The sequence below is a fragment of the Lycorma delicatula genome, chromosome 11 (assembly GCF_047948215.1).
Source record: "Lycorma delicatula isolate Av1 chromosome 11, ASM4794821v1, whole genome shotgun sequence".
NCBI classification, from domain to species: Eukaryota; Metazoa; Arthropoda; class Insecta; order Hemiptera; family Fulgoridae; genus Lycorma; species Lycorma delicatula.
The window spans coordinates 24,349,123-24,371,711 of NC_134465.1; the positions used below are offsets into that span (position 1 = coordinate 24,349,123).

A 22,589-nucleotide genomic window follows, 5' to 3' on the forward strand; every position below is an offset into this window, starting at 1 on the left:
CGAGATCTCAAGACTGTAAATATTTGGGTGTTCATCTTGACCGATGACTTACTTGGGCAAAACATATCACTTCTAAGCGGAAGCAGTTGGATCTCAAGTTTAAACACATATACTGGCTGACAGGACATAGATCTCTGGTTTCAGTGGAAAGTAAATTATTGATTTATATATCCGTATTGAAGCCTGTTTGGACTTACAGGCGTGAATTCTGGGGTACAGCGTGCAATTCCAGTATTAACATAATTGAACGCTATCGAACAAAAACACTACGGAAAATGCTCAACATACCTTGACACGTAACTAATCGCCTCATATATAATGAAAGTTGCGAACCGTTCGGCAGGAAATCTCTTTGGTCAACCTACGGTATCAAAATAGTTTGGATCGGCACCCGAATTATTTGGCGTTCAATTTATTAGATAACACGATCAGTGATTTTTCAAAATTGCTGACGAACAATATTCTTGGTTTGCCTTATCGTTTCAATTAGGTGACTTTGTGGTCTGGACATACGAAGTGCTCTTCTATTTCATTGTTAAGTAACAAGCCGTTGGGCCTGCGGCAACTTAATGTTAGTTCAAGTACATCTTATTTACTTATTGTTCAATAATTATCTTGCTGAACAGATTGTAAAATTTCTGTGTAGTTATAATAAAAAAAAAAAATAAGTATTTTATTATTCTGAAAACTAATATTTAATTATTTTAATAATAATTTTTTTTTCAAACAACCTTAATGATGAAATAAAAAAATTGTATTTCATGAATATCAGTGTATACCTCAATGTAAAAAAGTGTAGTGATACGGAAAACAAAGATAACGATTAATTTCTTTACTCGTATGATATTAATACGAATGTTTGAAAATATTAAAAAATATATTTTAAATTGAAAAATTAAATACAACTCCTACAAACTAGTATCGACTTAAAAATGGGGAATTAAACAATTACATTTTTAATTTTCCGTTTAATTTGAAGTATATTTATTTAATTTTTTTAAGTATAGATTTTTAAATATTTAACTTGTATTTTATTATAATGTGGACTGACCTACATAAAAGGCTGTTCGTATGGAAAAAACATTTTCAAAGAATATAATGACGAGAACCCGTCTCAGTTTTATAAAAAAGTAAGAAAACACAAAGGTAACGTTCATATGGGGGTTGCTCTTATGAGATGATATCTCTGGACGTTTAACCGTGGTTATATTAACAAGTTTAACGTAAGGCTCTCTGGAATTTAGAGATATATTCTATTTATTTACCATATTTTTGAGAATCTATCTTACTGAATTACCGTAAATAAATATTCTGAATATCAATATGACAACGGAATTTATATACACCAATACCCTAAATCTGAAATCACTAAGCAAATAATTACAAACAAAAGTATAAAAATAAATTTCCAAATTATGGTATAATTTTTCCGTTTCCCATTTCTTTAATTCAGATGATCTTACCACAAGAAGAATTTCCTTTACAAGAAAAAAAAACATAAAATATGAATTTTCGAAATCGATGCATTTGGTTAAATTTAAGTGTTTATAATTTATTAAATAAAAAAGTACGATTGAATTGAGAGCTTTCGGCTTTTTTAATTAAGTTTTAAGTCAGTAAATCAATTTGAACTTAAGTAATACAGTATCTACTATTAAAAATGCTACTGTTCGACAACAAGCATATATGATATGGATGAAACACTACTAACCAATTTACAAAAGTTTTTCTTCACAAAAACTCCACCGTAGTGAATTAAAAATGTTTCTTCTTTTCATCCGATACGTTTTGGGTACAAATTCTTGTTCAGCTTATCAATTTTATACTCTGCTGCTATAATTGATGATATACGTGAAACTGCCACAGTAAATGAATGTATAATTAAATACAAACATTTGAGCATAAAAGAAAAATGAATATTTTTAAAAATAGCATTTGCAACTGTAAATAACTAATTCTATATTTATTTAATTTATTCAAATATATTAAGATTAAAAACACAGTATTTTATAACTTACATCATTTTTATGTCATTAGAGCTAGTATGGACTGTATTGGTATTCGGATGAAATTATGAAACCATGTTCTTCTAGGAGAGTTGAATTTATTTTTTTCACATTAGACATACTTAAAATACTGTACAAAATAAGTCACATTAGACTAAGATAATGTACGACCGCGCCGGACGGGATTCATCACTCGAATGGAAGTATGAAACCGATTCACAGGCCAGCGCTAGTAGATACTAGAACACAGCACTCAAACTAGGAATGGAACAATCAGTCTATAAAATTAAAATATATAAATTTTAAGTAAAATGTGTTTTCGCGTTGGAGTGGTAGCACCTCGGTCTTTCATCCAGGTATCCACCAATTCGAATCCAGTCAGGCATGGCATTCTTCATACTCTACAAAATTCCATTTCCATATTCTCCTGTACAAATTTCTCAAAATTTTGTGTCGGAATAAATTCATAAAGAAAAAACATTTCCATCGTTTAAAAATTAATTATTCTTTTTAGTAAATTTAAAAGATTTAAATAAACGTTAAAAAATAATTTTTTTTATTATAGAGAGTGACGTGCATATTAACGTGTTAGTTATTGTCTGCTGAAAACAAACAAAAAATTGATATATACTATTGAATAAGCGATTTACAATTTTTCTTATATTTTTTTTTTTTTTTTAATTTTATGTATAAAATAAGGAAAATTGTTCTGGCTTTAATTAATGTTTTCATAACGGCATTATAATAACTGCATTTGAACAAATAAAGGAGGTAGGAAATGCTTTCTGTTTGTTGTCGATCAATACAGACCGATGTAACCAATAAAAATTACGAATCAAATAATTTAAATTGTTTTCCAGTACACTTTAATATTGCCAGCCTCCGTGGCGCGAGTGGTAGCGTCTTGGCCTTTCATTCGGAGGTCCCGGTTTTGAATCCCGATCAGGTATGGTATATTCACATGCTATAAAAGTTATGACTCATCTCATCCTCTGAAGTAGTAACTAACAGTGATCCGTAAAATTTTATAATATTCAGTCTGACCAAATTATTAGTACTATTATTACTATAATATCATAATAACTGTCAATAAAGAAAGCAAACTTTTTTTTATAGAATATTTCTATATAAATATTGAGTAGAAGTTTTTATTTTATATCTATTTATTCTTTTTTTTTTTATTTCAGGACTTATTTCAGTACAATAATTTTTCTTGTAATATTAAGTACAATTATTGATTCATTAAGAAATGATGATAAAAACAATGGTAAGCAATGTTTTAAATACATTTTTTCTTTAAGCACTTAATAACTCATTGTATGATATATGTGAACAGAAACATTGATAAACTGTACATTTTATATATATTTATACAACACTTTTACTGACTTATTTTAAATTAATAACATTTCTACTGCAGTTACCAGAATGAAGTTTTATAACTCCATAAATTTCATATTATAATTTAGAAGTCCAATGATTTCGTTTTATAAAATTTGTCACATCAAAAGATACTTTATATATACATATTAAATCCTGTTAGATACTACAGTTAGTTCTATAGTTCAATAAATTATAATTTTTACATAATTTGGAAATTTATTACTCAACACTATATCATACATTTCTCCATGACCTGGAGTAAAATTATATATGAACCGAGAAAGACATTTATAATTTCACAACAGAAACCACAGTACACAAACCTTTGTTCATTGAAGATTAATGAACTATACAACAAAATATACAACTATGAACTGGTAAATATACAATTAATGAACTATACAACTGGTGAAGCTAATGGTAAAGAGATTTCATAAAAAATTACTCCTTAATGAGTAAAATGTTAAAAAAATAACAAAATTTTTTTAAGATAAGCCAACATAAAATGATCCTCCCATTTCAATAAACTATGAAGAAGAATCTGTGTTTCCTTTACTGATAGTTGATCTTTAAAACTTTCCATCTTTCTACACTTGAACGATGTTGAAAAAGATGGACGGAAAAACTGGATTCATATTTTTCCTGGAAAATAATAATGACCTGTCCCATTACAGTAACTGTACTTGTGCTGACATCAAATTTGAAAGAAGTGGATTGAAGTAAAGAACTAATCACTACTATCATTGTAAAGTCCAAACGTATTCTTCAAAGATGATTTTTATACAAGAATATGTGAAAAAATGATAACACAGAGAATATCTTTCACCTTTACCATCTACGGTAGAGGTAATCAGAGCCATTTAAATGTTATTATTTAACATTTAACATTTATTTAACCATTTAATATTATTTGGGAATCTGTAGGATTACAATTAAGGCTTATTCTATTTATCAGTTACAAGATTTTACTTGAAAACTGGAAATCATTTATAAACATTCTGCATTCTTTTCCTATTGACTCTATGTTATATTAATTACAGTTGATTTCTCTGAGAGTAATGATGGTTTATTTGCATGAATGCCTATAACCAAACACAGTACAAGCACTATTTGTAAGGTTGCACAATTATTTGTTGGGCTTCTTATGTTGATATGTGACAGTATGGTATAGTGAAACCCACCAGGTTGGTCTAGTGGTGAACACATCTTCCCAAATCACCTGATTTGGAAGTCAAAAGTTCCTGCGTTCAAGTCCTAGTAAAGGCAGTTACTCTTATGTGGATTTGAATACTAGATTGCGGATACCGGTGTTCTTTGGTTGTTGGGTTTCAATTAACCGCACATCTCAGGAATGGTTGAACCGAGACTGTACAAGACTACATTTCATTTACACTCACACATATCATCCTCATTCATCCTTTGACATAATACCTGATTGGTAATTACTGGAGGCTAAAAAGGAAAAAAGAAAGAAGTACGGTATAGTGAAGGATGTGATGTGAAACATTTTATAGACTTTTCTAGTCTACCAATGAGTGGTCATTATTTCAAAACATGGTTTTGCCATTTCAGGAAGTAAATGGAGACATATATCAGGTCATAGAGGTATGAGGCTTAATAAAACATAGCAATTAAGTAATTTAATTATAGATCAGTGGTAAAGTAATTATATTTTAAATAAAAATGCAATGTAAGTAATGTAATGTTAAAAGCATACATATGTTGCTAAAATTACTTTTTGTAAAGTTATTAATTAATTATAAGTTTGATAATGCAGAATGATTTAATAAGTGAATGTAAATAAAATAAAATTAAATGTTAAAAAGTTTTAATTTATAATAATAATATCAAAATCCTACTTCAATAATTAATTGAATTATAACTGAATTAACTACTGTACAAAACTATATAGAGCACAACAACTTTACAAGTACACTGCAACTAAACTGAATTCATAAGGACTAGTAAATAAGCTACATAATAAACTAGTATGACAAACTTTAATTAACTTTAGAAGTTGTTAAACTTATTTTATACACACATAAACTTTAAATTTATGATAAAAACAATTTTTTGTGATAGTTTTTATTACAATAATTAATTTATTTTACTGGTAATCATTTAAAAATTTATTAATAAACCATTGAATTACAAAGAATCTATAAATTTATTAATTAATTATTATTAATTTTAATAATATAAACATTCTAATTATGGGATAAATTAAACCTAACTATTAAATTAACTGATGTTATTCAAGTAAAATTATATTATTAAATAAATCATGTTATATTAAGTAAATAATTATAATAATAATAATAACAATAATTATTATTTTATAATTATTAATATTTATTTTATTGTTATTATTAATATTTATTTATTAATTATTATTATTATTATTATTATTCAAATTAAAAAAGAATTTTCTCTGTTAGTATATTGATCTGAAATTATATTAAAAATAAAATAAAATGAGTGTTCATTACCTACGGTTCACTTGGCGACAAACCAAGCCTATGAGGTAATTTTATAGAAGACACATAATTTTTATTATTAAAGAAACAAAATATTTTGTGAAGAAAAAATTAATCTGTCACAAAAGATATTACAAAAAATGTTTTATATTAACATTTGCTGATGTAAACATATTAACATATGTTGATGTTAACGTATGTTGTATATGATTTATATGTTAAATATATATATATATATAAGTTGGAGAATTTTTTATTTATTTTAACAGTCAGACAATGAAGGGTGAATAACAAGGTGATCAATTATTATAAATTAACCGGTTCCAAACCAAATAAAATAACAAAAGTTTTCTGAATAATCTTATCAAAAAACAATGCTTCAGGACCCCTAAGTGTCCACAGTTGCTTAACTCGTCATTGCAAATCAGCTGATTTCAAAGTCAAGAATTCTAAGGTTCAAATCCTAGTAAAGGCAGTTACTTTTATACAGATTTGTATATTAGATCAAGGATATCGGTGCCCTTTGGTGGTTGGGTTTCAATTAACCACACCTCGATCTGAGACTATACAATACTACACTTCACTTACATTCATACATATCATCCTCATTCATCCTCTGAAGTAACACCATATGGTGGTTCAGGAAGCTAAACAGAAAAAAGAGAGAAAGAGAGGTATCTACAGATAGTGAATTGATATTAGGTATATACAGACTAAAAATAATAAAGAAAATCGAGATTTAGATATGTAAATCAAATGATTAAAGATCACAAAGGAAGCAAGAGTTATTTAAAAGATTAAGACATTAATATAAGATAAAAGCGAAGTGAATTATATGAAATTAATAAAAAACAAAATAATAACCCAATCTGTCAAACCGTAGATAAGTGTAATGTTATTTTAAATACTAATATAAGATTTATTTATATTGAAATAACTCATTTATTTTTATTAATTAAATAACAACTTATATTCAAACCATATTAAGTTAAGCTGTGTTATTGCAATCAAGCTGTTTTCTTTTTATTTTGTCCCAAAAGTTTTACTTGATGCCAGAAATTATTTTACAAGCTATATTTTTCTTATTTTATAAACTTTATTCTTATTTCACTAGGTACAATATGGAAAATAATTAACTGTTTTTCTGCAAAGAGAAATTCTAGTACAATTTTAGAATGGAAAGATCCAAGACGACCTTTAGCAGTATTAAGAGGTCTTAGATATATAGCAATTTCATGGATTGTATTAGCTCATAATTATGCTATTGTTGTTGCCACACCAACCCTCAACTGGATTGATATATATGATGTAAGTACTTATTAAGTTTTTTTAACATATTAATTTAATTACATTAAATCTAATACCCAAACGATAATCATTATTAATACTGATATTCAAATCCATATTTATTTTGTTTGAACTGATTTGTAACTTTCAACATTTTTTTTTAATTATTGTAAATTTAAGCCTTCCCCATTTTATTGTATAGGCAATTAGTCAAAAAGGAAATAAATTTATAACTTCTTTGATATATATATATATATTCATTAAGAGAATATTTATATTCAATTTGTAATCAAGCAGTGCCAGTGATAAAAATACAAAATATAAAATGGCAAACTGAGATTGAGGAAGGTGTGAGACTAGAATTTAATCTGTCTCCTATTTCATTTCTACTTATATTGAGTAGTAATCAAGAAATTGAAGGAAAAATTTAAGATCAGAGTTACCAATTATATATATATATATATTTCTTGAGAAAAAAATGTTTATTTATGTTAATTTCCTTGGTTTTGTAGCAAAAATCAAAATGAGTTGGAAAAAATCTGAATGTCATAGATTCATTAATAAAACAAAAAGTCAATTTAAAATAAATAAAACAAATAATTATTTGTGAAAAATTGCAGTAACAAGAGCTATTAAATATTAATTTAGAGAATTATATTATACCTACCAGAGATTGCTGATTTTTATTATTTAAGTTGTAAAATTACAAAGGATGAACAAAGTAAAAGGCAAAGAGATAAAATACAATGGTAAGTAAGAAGAGCTTTATCACAGAAATACATTTTTCTTGTACATTAAGAATTAAATGTATATCCTTAAAAATATAGGTGGAAATAACAGTGCTTTACAACGTCAAAACATTGACACTTAAATAACCAAAGGGAAAATATGGTGTTACAAACCTTTGAAATTTAGCATTACAAGAATATTTTGGGAATTATATGGGTTGTGTTGTACAAAAAGTAGAGCTTTTTAGACAAATGTGAAAAAAAAGATGTTTATGACAGAATCCTGTAAAGAGATGAAATGACCATTTATTGGTATATCAAGGCTTAGTTAGTTTGCGAACTGAATGTCATATAGAGGGTATAAAATGTAAAAGAAGGTAAACATTTTTTTATATAAAATAAATAATTGATATCATAGAATATAATAATCGAACAAAAATCAATAGAAAACTCTAACAAGTCAAATGACGACTAAAACATAAAACATCTCTTCTATTAACCCTCATTTTTAGATTGTTTTTCTGACAAAAAAAATCTTTTCTATTAACCCTCATTTTTAGACAGATTTTCTGGCTAAAATAGAGAAAATTTAAAAACTAGGAAAACCTGTTTATCTTACTGAGTGAAACCAGGGTATAAAATGCATTATTTTGCAAAGAAAAAACCAAAATGATTTATTTCACAATCTTTCTTACAGCTTAGTTTTTCTTGCAACTGTGAAGCATATAAAGTAACTGATATTTAGTATTGCTACTTTTTTTAGAGAGTTGCATTAACAGTTAAATTATTTGGGGTAAAAAAATAAAGGTTTTTCTTATAAGACAAAATACCATCATAATTTTAGTTGCATAACATGCTGATAACCAACAATAAGTGCATCACACAGTGATGAAGTTGAAATACATTACTTCACTTCTAACTGTCCCTAGTAAGTCTGATGTGAGCTGTTAGTTATCTTAAGAATAGCATCACATTTCTCCAGATGATGTATAAATATTTATTCATAATCTGATGTAATTAAACATTAACAAATGTTTATGCAGACATAATGTTTATAAGCACATAAAGTTATACCTATAACTTGGCAAAAATACAAGTTATATATATTTTTCAAGTATTTATACACCTTTAATTACTAGATCATGGATAAAATTCTTTATAGCTATATTTTTATTACTTGCTAATTTTTTTTCAGTTGATGGAAAGTTGGGGAGGTGCTGTTTTTCAAAATGGAAAATGTGCAGTAGATTTATTTTTAATGATGGGTGGACTGTTACTTAGTTATTTATTCATGGATTCTATGAAGCACGGTAGAAAATTTAATTTAGGTTTATTCTATTTGCATCGTTTAGTCAGGTAAGTTTCACAGAATAAAATAAAATGCATGATATATTATGACATTTATTATAACTTGAACTACTTTTGATAAGACCATTGGTATTGGGGAAAATAAATATTTTTAATGAACTACTAGAAAGTAGAAATTTTCTCTTTTCCTTAAAAATATTTAACAATCCAGGTATTTTATAGTTCAAAAAATACAATGTAAAATTTAATAATTTTTAAAAGATAACTTTATTCATGTATCAAACTTTAAATTTTAGACTGAGTTTTAATTTATTGTTAAAGTTTATTATACATAACTTTAGTTAATTCACATAAATAAACTATAATTCTCTCCAAGAAATGAAAGTTCCAGAGAAATTATTTTAAATTTAACTACTGATATATTTCACAATAAAAAATAGAGCATAATAGTTTACATATAATAACTTTATAAAATGACAGAATAATACTTTAAATTTTTTTTTTTTTTTTTTTATAAAAGTCTATTAAAATTTCTCCTTGTGTAACTCATTCTTTAAAAGATTGAAGTTGTATCTTGCATTACTTGTTGTTATGCAAAAATGAATTCTTTTATTCTAATGAACAAGTACTGCATCAAAATAATCAAGGAAAAGTGACGTCATAGACATTGAATTTCAAGTAAATGAGTGATTTATAGTGGAAATTTATCTTACTCTATTGCTTTTAGGAGGGATTAAAAAGCTTAATTTTTAATAAATAGCACTTGCAGTCATTAGAGAATAGTCTCCCATAGAGAATAGGATACACTTAATATATTATAAAGATTCTGTCACCCTTAGCTTGTAATATCTAGTATGGCTTGATGCAGAGGAAAATGTTGCTCTCAAGTCAGATGTACCTTGCGTTAGTTTGCATTGTGCTGCTATCTGAGTAGGAAACAGTAGAGTTAATGTCTTTAGGTATTTGATTTGCACTAGGAGCACTGTGAATATTGTTTTACTCCATTGTATAATGCTAGCTTTTTGTGAAAAATTAATTTTGATTGGGTTTCTTGATTTTTGGTAAGAAACACATAAACAACAAAGTGAAAAAAATCATACAGTTAATTAGTTTGTATTTTCTCTATCTGACGGTATATAATAATGTTTAAAAGCCTAACCTATAAAAGGACCATGAGGCTGTTTGTAAAATAACTGCTCATGTAGTACTTTGGGCCACCTCGCAATGTTTTATCTTGGATTGACCAGGGTAAAACCATTCCATTTATGTTTAGATTAAAGTAAAAATATATGGCCTTCTAAGTTTTTGGTTTTTTGTTTAGAAAATGCCTAGAAGCAAACAGGGTAATAAAAGGAACTCAGTGAACATAATAACTCTTGAAAAAGCCGCAAACAATGGGCTGCAGAACCAAATGGATATTAGAGCATCTGCCAAGAAACACAATGTTTCAAATATTAATTTGCAAAGACATATGAATAAACATAAACTTTCCATGTATGTTGTTGTTCCGTTTGTTTATACATCCAATATTGATGCTGAAAAAATGTTTTCAAAAGAAGAAGAAATAGAGTTGGTGAAGTATTTGAAGCACGCTGTGAAGCGTCATTATGGACTTACATAATGTCTACTTATATTAAATTATGGTTATGCAAAATCCAATAACCTAAAACTCCCTGAAAGATAGAAGTTAAAACAATCACCTCGAAATTTCTGGTATCGGCTAGTTCATAAACGTTTTCCTGATTTCACATTACAGAAGCCTGAAGCTACAAGCCTTTCACAGGCCATGAGTTTCAACAAGAAAAATGTTGGAGCCTTTTTTACTAATTTAAAAACAGTAATGGACAAATATAAATTTACACCTAATATGACATAATTTGATTGAAACTGGAAATCATACAGTTCACAAGCCTCCAAATATTATATGTGAAAAAATAAAGCAACTTGGTTCACTAACATCAGCTGAAGAAGGCATCAATATCGCAATGTTTGCTGCCACAAATGCTATTGGAAACCATGTTCCTCTACTGTTACTATACCTGAGGGTAAATTTCAGGAAACACATGATCTTAGAAGCACCAACGGGCACTGTCAATGGGGCTAACCCTTGAAGGTGGTCCAATGAAATTTTGTTTGTATAATACCTCAAACAATGAATGAAGTGTGTCAGACCATTTATAAATAAACTATCTCTCCTTATTATCGATAACCACAAGACGCATTTCTCATTTGTAGAAATTTCTGCGGCCAAGGAAAATGGATTCATCATGTTGATGTTGCTTCCCCACATGTCATGTAAACTCCAACCACTCGACCGTGTTGTTTTCAGACCACACAGGTTATTTTATAATGCTGCCCTTAATTACTGGTTAATCAAGAACCCCGGAAGACCAGTCACTATATGTAATCTTGTAGGTTTGATCAATACAGTCTTCAACACAGCATTTACTACAGAACATATCAAGACTTGATTTCACATGAGTGGAATCTACCCTCTCAATGAAAATATTTTTTTACAGTAAGAATATTTATCTTCTTATGTGACAGATCAACCATTTGATGAAGATGGAAAGGGAACTCAACCCGATGCAATAGAGGACCTAGCACACTACAGAAAGACATTCTTCTCAATAAAAAAATGCTTGCAACTGTTAATGATAATGAAAAATCTCAAGGAATTATTGTATCATCAGAAGTGATTTGACCTTTCCTAAATGTTCACCAAGAAAAAGTAATAAAGGAAGAAAAATGCAAAACAAGAATATTGACAGATACCCAAGAAAAAATGAAATCGTGTAGTCAAAAGCAATGAAAGCTAAAAAAGAAGATGAAAAGATAGCTTTGAAGAAATCCTCAAAGAAAAAACTGACTGATTATGGATGATGAAGAATCTGATGATTCTGACAGAACTGACAAGCTATCAGAGGACATAAGTGATGACAATTTAGATAATTTAATTGAAGTGAATCAAAGAGACCAAATAGGAGATTTAATATTTGGAAGAAGCTTTGATCTGGAAATTGAAAATGAGGACTTTGTTTTAGTAAAAACCATAGGGAAAAAAGGAAGAAGATTATTTTATGTTGCAAGAATTGTGGAAAAATTACCTAATGAGATGTATGAAGTTCATTATTACAAAAGGGTGAATTTCAGCAATAAATTTCTTCTACACTAGGAAGATATTTATTACATTTCAAAGGAAGACAGTGAGTGTAAACTTTCTCCTCCTACTACTGGTGATACCTCCCAACATCAAAAAAGAACAAATATATTTTCCCTCACACAGTGCAAAATGAGCCAAATTTTTTATTATTTACTGAGATAAACTATGATTTTCCTGTATATTTTTCAGATAATTAAAAGACTATATATTAATCAGATAGGCTACTTTATTAATTTTCCATATAGGTCATCGAAGTTAAGTTAAAAGTTAAGTGCTTAACAGCACTTAACTTTTTAAAATAGGCAAAAACAAGATTTTAAGAAAAACCTTTTAAAAATAATTAACACAAAGATGTGTTAATAAATAAATCTGATCTGTATATTGAAATGTCATGTTTGATTTCCTCGAAAGAAAAATACTTTAATACCCATTGTTTATCATATGGACTCAAGATGCAACATGGGCCAACCCAAGGTGCATTGCATTGTTGTACCTTGGACCACCTTGCAGAACTTAAGAAAAAAAATATATTTTCGCATTAAAGTTGTTATTCAAATAGAATTTTAAAAAAAATAGTAGATTAACAATATTATTAACTATAATGTAAAATCATTAAAAATGACCACATTGTTTGAAGTAAAAGACAATAAAATGAAAAACTGACCAAAGGTTCAACACTTTTCCCTACATTAATGGACCTGTAATGAGGAAGTAGAATTCAATAATCTAAATTAAATGAAGTCATTCTGTTATCACTATACTGTAGTTTCACTGCAGTTTCACTGCATTTTCTGCAGTTCCACTGTAAAAAATTGTTTATTAAAGATAATAGATGTTAGTTGAAAAAAATATAGGAAAATATTACAGAAAAAGGAAATTGTTGAAATTTATAAATGATGGTAAAGAAAGAATGGCTAAATCAAAGCATAAAAAGATATTGGAGATAATATTATAGAATACAGGAATAACTGTAATAGTATTAAACCAAATAAAACAAATTGGAATATAGGAAAAGCAGAGAAAAATTAATTACAATCATAATTAAGCAGAGTAAATAATGATATAATTGTATGTAATTACACAGGTTTTTAACTTTTAAGAAATTAATTTTCCCTAGCAACTAAAACATGATTTCAATGCATTACACAGTCTATATCAATGAAAAGAAATATTTCATTACATTAATTTCCTCGGCCATTCATGTTTTAAACTACTTTTAAAACACATGAGGAAAAATTATAACTACAATATCAGTCCTTTAGGTCAAAATGGATATCTTACGTGAAAAGTTGTATATAAAACATCCCTTTCGGTACGCCAGAAGGTGGAGGTAGATTTTACCGGTGCTAAGTAGGGGATAAAAAGATTTCCACCTTAAAGTTAAGAAAAACTTTAAATTTACTCAGTACGACAATGTATGCATGAGAAAAAAATGTTTCACATGTTTAGCATATAAGCCCGATCTTCTTACAATTCCAGTAACATTTTACTCATCCCTTGCCGTAAGGGTTGGTCATATCAAACAGAGTTTCAGACACAAGTTTTAGGTAATGTTTAGAGGACTAACGACCACTTTAAACCGATTCGATACTGTGCCTGTTAAGGGAAGTATTATTTTTTTTGTCTTCGAAACTCTATTTTTTCCACCCTCTGGGAAAAAATGGTTGGTGATATCAAAAAACTTTATTTAGATAGGTTTTAGGCCCTTACCCAAAGAATAGCAGGAACTTTAAACTTATTCGATGTGTTACTTAATAAGAAAGTTATAGCGATTTTTTTTCGAAAAAGCCGCCATTTTCATCCCCATGGCCCGATTTTGGTCATTAACGAACTCGACCGAGATTTTGGGTCGTTATATTTTATATATTAATTAGAAGGTGATTGGCGCAAAATTACTGCAGAAATCGTGTTCACAAGAAAATGAAATATATATATATATATATATATATATATATAGAGAGAGAGAGAGAAAGAGAGACAGAGAGAGATACAGAGAGATAAATATATATATATAAAATTTTGAAAAGACAGTGATTTTGGGATCTGGGGGATGTGAAACGCGAAAGTATGTCGAAATTTTCCGGAAGTCGAACCATCGTACTCATTACAATAGGTAGGTAACTTTCTTATGAAATCTACCTAAATGCATTTGTTCGTGCTTAATAAACTATATGCAAGAGCATAAACAGTTCAACAATGAAGATAATGGGAAGCCACTTCCATACTCTTTACTACATTACCTTTCTTTATACCTAGCATAGGAATCTCGTAATTTCTTCTTTTTTTTTTAACAGAAAATGTATCTTTTTTAATGCAAAGGAACTTAGTTAATATTCAAATTTATTTGTTTATGATATGGGATTTATACAAATAAAAATCCAAGATGAAAAATTAAAGATTAAATCTAAAATGAAAAATTACGTTAAAATATATGTAACAGAAATGCCCAAGTATGAAAATTACGTAAAAAATAGAAAAAAATCAACTAACTGTACACAGTATCTATTACCCAAATTTATAAATTATGAGATTAATTTTTTATCAAGTGATAAATTTATTAACAGATAGTATTTATTTTAACATGTTAATAATTTTGCAGTATTCCCTATGATAAACAAAAAGATTTGAGAACTCTGACAAATTATTCCATTTTAGTGTACAACACTTAAATATTCAGTTTGGGAAGAAATTAAAATAAATTTTAAAACAGTTGGAAATAACTGTAGAACGATTTTATATAATAGAACTAATTTTCAACTTTTTCTTCCCTGGACGAAGTAAAGGAAAGTACGGTGATCGCGAAAAATTTCGGTTTTCAAATTTCAACGGAAATATCGATTTTGCTCATCCCTGAATCCATTATGACTAGTTTCAGCGTGACGTCTATACGTACACATGTATCTCGTATAACTGAAAAAGTCTAGCCGTAAAATGTTGAAATTTTGAATTACAGACTGTTGTAACTCCATTTGTGCACCTGTTCTTTTGATTGCAATCGACTAAACCAAAAGTGTCAAAAAAAGCCCAAAATCAAAATAAAATTGCATTTTGCACTTTTTCTTAACTGCAGTAATAAGCCCTCCTTCAGAGCTTTTCAACGATATATAATAAGTGGTACTTATTTTCATTGATTCCATAGTTATAGCCAAGTACAATTTTAATTAATGAAATATTTGGATCTTATAGGGAAAAGGCACATCGGTTCAAATCAGACTTCACCTTATTTTTTAACTTTGTTTTTAATTTAAATATATCGATTTATTAATCTCTAAAAGTAAAAAAACTTTTTTACGATAAATAGTAATTCAATAATAACAATAAAAAAATATCAGAAGTTATTTATGAAATAAAATTTTATGTTCTATTTATTAAAAAAAAAAAAAAAAAAGTGTTTATGTAATTTAATAGGCGTACAAGGAAGTTATGTGGTATCCACATCAGATTTTTCTATCAATTAGTTTCATCATTCAATTAATAAAATATTTAAAAAAATAATAAATTAAAAAAAATCATAGTATCCAAACTACTAAATAAACTAAAATTCAGATACTTTCAGCCTTTTTCAAAAGAAGCAGTGTCAAGTGAAAATTATTTTCATCAGTTAATATTTGTTAGTAAATGTTCATCTAGTTTAGGTATATTTTTAGGCAATATGTTTAATTAGTGTACTCCTTAATTTTTGTCTTTATCAACATCTGTGGTTAATTTATTGTATGATTTTGTATATTTAATTTTCTTTTTTCTGATGAGAGGGAATCCCATTTACGGACAAAGTGTCGGACTCGCAACAGATTCCGCTAGTTGTTAATAAAGTGTGTATGTATATACCTGTGTCCTACCAACTAAATCTCACCACCTCACCAACTCCCCCTCACGAGACCAGATCCGTAACCAAGCGCTACACAGCCCCACCAAGTGCCTTTGGGCAAGAGGAAATCCAGAGTCTCCGGGCATCATCATTGCCGCCCACCCGCGCAACATATAAATATAATATTTATATATATATTTTAATATATATATATATATATATTTAAATTATATGATTTTACAGTAACCTTTTTTCTTAAAAATACTGGTAGTTTTAGTTTACTATTATTATTGGTATTGGTTGATAATTATGTTCATAATTTTTTTATCATTAGATATTCTTCTTTTATATATTGTACTATTTACAAAAAATGTGTGGGTAAGTATGTTTTGTTGTATTAAGTTTTTTTGAGAATTAATCGTTTCTGATGAATGTGGGTATATTAGTATGATATTAGTCATAGTAATATGTGTAAGAAAGGTGCATATTTATTGTGTATGGGACAATGCACTGACGACGCGCGCGCGCGTGTGAGTGGCTTACTTGTAGAGAGTTTTCTGTACATTTTTTTGGGATATTGTATGTCAAAGACATTAACTGATTCATCTGGGGTTATATTCTGTAATGAAAGGCAGTTTGAGGAGCAATTTGTTGAAGGATGAGATAAATACATGCGTACTTTGTTCAGCAATTTAATACCTCCTTCAAGAACCATCCTCCTACTTTATCTGTATTTTCCTCATTTTTTTTTATAAATGTTTTTAAATTTTTACTTTGAATATTACCTTATGATGGCGTAAGAGAAATTACTTGTATTTAATATTTCTATAGACGTGTTAATAAGATTTTTGTTATTGTGTATTTAAAGTGACTTGATACTACAAAAAGATGTTAGTAAATTTTCTAGATTAAACAGAGTATATGTTAGTGTAGGAATATATAATTGGAAAATCTTAGTGTAAATTGTCCTAATACTCCTGAATATTACTTGTAAAAATGATTTAATGCATAGAATTAAGAATGTAAAAATTTACCTTTATTTGATATATTTTATTTAATATTACAGAGCGGAAAACAAAAAAATAACATAAATTACCGGAATATCATTATCCCGTAATACTGTTATATGTAACTTACAACCAGGTTAATAGTTCACATACAGTATCTCAAGAGAATATAGACAGGATTGTTCCCCAATTAAACATGATCAATAGTATTTACATAATTATTTGGGTCACTACCATTGAGAATGAATCATATCCTATGTGTGTTAGAAGTTACATTTTACGTTTTCTCTTATTAAAGGTTTTTTTTTTTGTTTTAGCTTATTTCCCTACCACCCTTGGCTGGATTCACCGTGAAGCATAGAACAGCCGAGGGGATTGTCCACTCCAACAGATCCTTTCAGTACCTGCCTCTAACCTCTAGGGAAAGATATCCAGGCCCGACTATGACGTTCCTAGGGATCGGCAACTCGGTCTTGATGCTTTGCCTCCAATGTGAGTATCCCACAAAATGGGCCCACACCGGATCTCGGTCTTTTAACAGCTGCCTGCCTCTAACTGGGTCCCCCGAGAGGACCCTAGCTGGGGCTCGGTCTTAATAACTCGAGAGTGACGGAGTCCTAGTGACTCATCGCCCCAGCCCACCTCGGCAAGCCCGGACGATCGACGACTTCACACGAGGCTGTCCATCACCCCCTCACTACCTCGTTGTTCCTCCCTTATTAAAGGTATTGTAAGTTGCTAAGTCAACTGAACTAAATAAAATGTAAATTATTTAACATTTGAATCTTTAGTTCTATTTATAAAACCATCCAAAAATTTCTTAATGGTAAAAGTAAAATTAGTAGTGATAAAATTTAGCACTGATGTTCAATTCTAATATTTACCAGGTTTTGTTTTATTAATAGAATATTAAAGATAATATTAACAACTAACATTCCTACTAAAGTAATTTTTATGCAGGAGAAAATATTCATCGATGTAGTCAGATTAAAAAGACCAGATATTCAAGTACAGAAGACCAATGGTATTTGAAGAAAATCTAGAACGTGTTAGGGAGTCTTTCCTGCAAAGTATTAAAACATTTGTTAGGAAAGCCGGCGGTGAACTAGCGTTGCCAATGATGACAATGGTGAATCTTGTAAAGAAATCCTTACATTGCGTCCATATCATTAATAGTTGTTACTGGTTTTGAAGTCTATTGAACAAGCTGTGCATGCTGATTTCACGATTGAAATGTTATAGCATAAAGATGATGACTTTCTTGGTCGAATTGTGATTAACGATAAGTTGACATTTCATCTTAAAGGAAAAGTTAACATATAATGTTCGTAACTGGGAATCAGAAAAAAAACCCGTGCGAAAGTAAATGTTTGCTGTCCGAAATCCTGATGACAAGTTTACTGGCCATTCTTTTTCGCTGAAACAAGCGTAACAGGAATGGCTTATTTGTATATGCTGCGTAGACGGGTCTCTGCTCAACTACAAATGCACCAGAGAATTCTGTTTGGCAGGAAGATAATACCCCTCTTCAATGGCATTATTCCTGACCGTTGGGGTTTTATAAAGTGTCATTATATTTGCCTCCGCTACTTACTGATCTACTGGATTTGAAGCAGAATATTGAAGTAGCTGTCTCTTCTGTTACTGTTAATACGACATGTTAACTCATATAAGGGATAAATCTTCTTATCGACTGTATGTGTGCTGCGTGGCGAAAGAGCCTCGTATTGAACACTTGTTGGAAAAAATTGCAAAATTTTCATTTCATTTGTGATTCTTTACTACAATTCAAAGTTAAGAAATATTAAAGAGCGTTGAAACCACGGTATTCTTTTTTGTACACCTAATATATAAAAGCCTATTTTGTGCTATGTTATTTTATTAAGATATTTAAACAGCAAGAAATATATATATGTTACAAACCTAGATTATTAAGGTATTTTTTAACTATGAGTTACAACCCCTGAGCCATTTTCCAAGAAGGGATTAAAATTCTATTTCTCGTCAAGGTATTTAACCTTATACCTTGTATTTAACTGATACCTTATCCTGAAAGTTAATAACAGTATTCTATTTAAATTATTTAAACTTGGTGAAGGATTCCCATACTTTTGACTCTCTTTCTCTCTCTCTCTCTCTCTCTCTCTTATATATATATATATATATATATATATATAAAACTTTAAAGTAGGTTAAAACAGTGATACGGTGCAGATGTAAATGTAGAACTATTAAAGTAATACATGACAAAAACACGGTGCTCTAACTTCTTATCAACTATAGCGCTTCAGATATCAATACCTCTTGGTAATTCAATTTCTATATTGTCTCATTCTGTTCTATGACTGCATATACAAAATCCTAGTTTCTGGACAGAATAGCTGAACAAATAAAAGCTCAAACTTTTCTCTCACGTTGGTTGCCACATTCAAATTCAGATTTCTATTCTTTAACATGTAGATTTTAGTAAAATTATGATCTACTATTATTTAAGTCAGTAAAGTATATTTTAAGAATTTTAATGTAAAATCAAAGTTTCACGGTTTAGGCGAGTCTGAATAGGAATAAAGCCTCTTAAAAGTTTTGGATATTACGTAAATCCTAAAACTATATTCGTATAAATTTAAGCATTAATTGAAATTTAATATTAAAACTTCACCAGTTGCTAAAAATATTTACGCGTATTTTGTAATTCATTAAGACTACTATTCCATTTTTTTTTTTTTAGTTTTTATTTGAAATCCTCCAAAAAAATTAATATTATTTAATTTTTATTTACCTAATTTGTACGTTGCAATCCGTTCAACTAGTGAATAATAAGCAAGCCCTCCTTAAGGCCTAAAATGATGACGATATGTATGACGTGTAAATGAGGTATAGTCTTACACAGACTCAGACCGACCATTCCTGAGACATGTGATGAATTGAAACCCAATTGCGAAAGTACACCGATATCCACTATCTAGAATTCAAATCCGTATAAGTTACTTTTCATACGATTTGAACATTATATCCTTTGACTTGGAAAATTAGATGTTAAACAACTGATTTGCGACGAGTTAATTATTAAACAAGCCCAGTTGTCTAAACTTTATTTAATTAAAAAATAATTAATTGTAATAAGCATGGCCCATCGGTATTAATATATAAATTATTTATATAATGCTTTCCACTTACCAACAATCTTTAATAGTAATCTTCGAAGGCTTTCGGATTATTAATCCATCCTCGGGAACAATGATATGTTATACATTATAATTATTTAACTCGCGTATCATTAATAATACTAAACTGAACTTTATAAAAATATAAATATAATAATTAATCGTCAAAAGGTAAAAATAAAGTTAACGTTATCCGTCATCTCAGTGTGAAGGTCTCAACTGTTATCCAGACCTACATACTGACACGACGGATAACGTCATGTCAGTATTTATTTTACCTTTTGACGATTAATTGTTATATTTATATTTTTATAAAATTCAATTTAGTATAATTAATGATATGTGAAATAAATAATTACAATGTATAACACATCATTGTTCCTGAGGAGGGATTAATAATCCGAAAGCGTTCGAAAATTACTATTAAAAATTGTTGGTAAGTGGAAACTATTTAATTTTTAGTGGAAACTATTAATTTAAATTATAACTATTTAAAAGTTTATTAAATATTTTCTTATTTTCTATTATTTCCAAAGAAATCTTATGGAAAATTTTTTTAACATTTCAATGAAGGTTTTTCGTAATGTAGGACAGTTATAATATGTAAGTCTTACTCATAAATACACATTGATTAACCAGTAAAATATCACACTTAAATTATTAATCTACGATATATGATAAAACATTCTGCTACTATTATTCCATTAAAAATTTACATTAAATTTACATTTAAATTAACGATTTACACAAATCACCTATTTACTTTCTAATTATAAGTTCCTTTAACATGTTACAATTTTAACGTTTTTCTGTATGTGTGTTTGGGCGCGCGCGCGTGTGTGTGTGTGTGTAAAGGTAAAAATAATGAGAGAGATTTTTTAAAGATAATTTTAACAATACTTTTAATGGTTAATAAATGTAATATTGTTTTGTATTTTTTGTACAGAATATTACCCACGTACGCAGCTGTAGTTTTATTAGGAATGACATTTTATCCAAAGTTTAGAAGTGGACCTTTGTGGAAAAATACAATTGAAAGACATAAAGATAACTGTTTGGATCATTGGTGGACAAATTTTTTATTTATTAACAATTATGTCCATACAGATCGTCAGGTTTGTATCCGTTTTTAATTTTTAATTTCGATTCACTTACAGTTTAAAACGACCAACTTCAAAATTAATCTTCTACCTTAAATAATTCATAATAAGCTTCATTCACAACTTTATATACTTTTATGTAATTTCAAAGAGGATTAATTTTATTGCTAGTAAGACATCTATTTTTATTTTATTACAGGTAAATAAATAAATTTATTATTTAATTAAAATATTAAACTGGATATTAAAAATAGAAGTAAAGTTAGACAAGACTATCCTATAACCGGTTTGACAATATTGGTTTCAGAAATATGGTTCCACCGAGCATTTTGCAACAGCTGAGCTATAACTTTTACAACTGGACGCATTGTATAACACAAGAAACAACTCTAATGTTATCAAGTATAATATAGTATTTAAAGTAAACCATAGTAATTTAATAACTATAATTGTTAACCAACGTTATGCAATTAAGACTCGTATTTGAAAAATTCATTCTCCGTCACTAAAAGGCATTTTAAAGAGAAGTCATAAATTCAAAACGTCTCATCTCTAGGAGTCAAAGTTAAAATATTTCATTCAGAAGCATTAGGTTTTGAATTCCGGTTAGCTTTAAAACTTTTCATATGCTAAAAATTTTCTACTCCCTATTCCCATACACAATTTTCAAGCTTATATATTAATTTATGAATTACTTCAATCTATAACAAAAAAAGAATACGATAAAACTACGTAAGAAATAAAGTTATGTAGAAATTTATCAGTTCCCTTTCAAAGTTTTTTATTTATTTTTTCTACAAGATAATATACAACAAACCTTATCAGTGCGAGAAAGTTAAAGTAACATTTAACGACATTCAAGAATAAATATATAAAATTTCTTAGAAAAGCTACTTTTTTTTTCTTCCAGGAATAAAATTATATCAAAATGAATTTTAAATTTAGTTTTGTAGGAATAAATTTTCTTCTTTATTCATAATTCACCTCTTACACAAATTCTACGACTAATTTTGTAAAAATAAAAAAACATTATGATTAATTCACTGTACCAGAACCGATTAAAATAATAATTGCAGAATAATATTCCAGATTTACAATTTACATATTTTTTCTGGCACTATGTTACAAAAATTGTACAAATTATCATTTAATTAATTA

The 22,589-nt window shown here is 28.4% G+C and overlaps 1 protein-coding gene across 1 annotated transcript in view; it reads left to right on the top strand.

Moving 5' to 3' along the window:
* The window catches only part of LOC142332485 (nose resistant to fluoxetine protein 6-like), a 66,796-nt gene that overhangs the window by 19,513 nt on the left and 24,694 nt on the right, over positions 1-22,589 (top strand). Inside the window, exons 7-10 of the mRNA XM_075378935.1 lie at positions 4,648-4,655; positions 6,981-7,174; positions 9,077-9,237; positions 21,278-21,446. Of these exons, the coding sequence (XP_075235050.1) occupies positions 4,648-4,655; positions 6,981-7,174; positions 9,077-9,237; positions 21,278-21,446 (532 nt within the window). The remainder of the gene's footprint in view (positions 1-4,647; positions 4,656-6,980; positions 7,175-9,076; positions 9,238-21,277; positions 21,447-22,589) is intronic.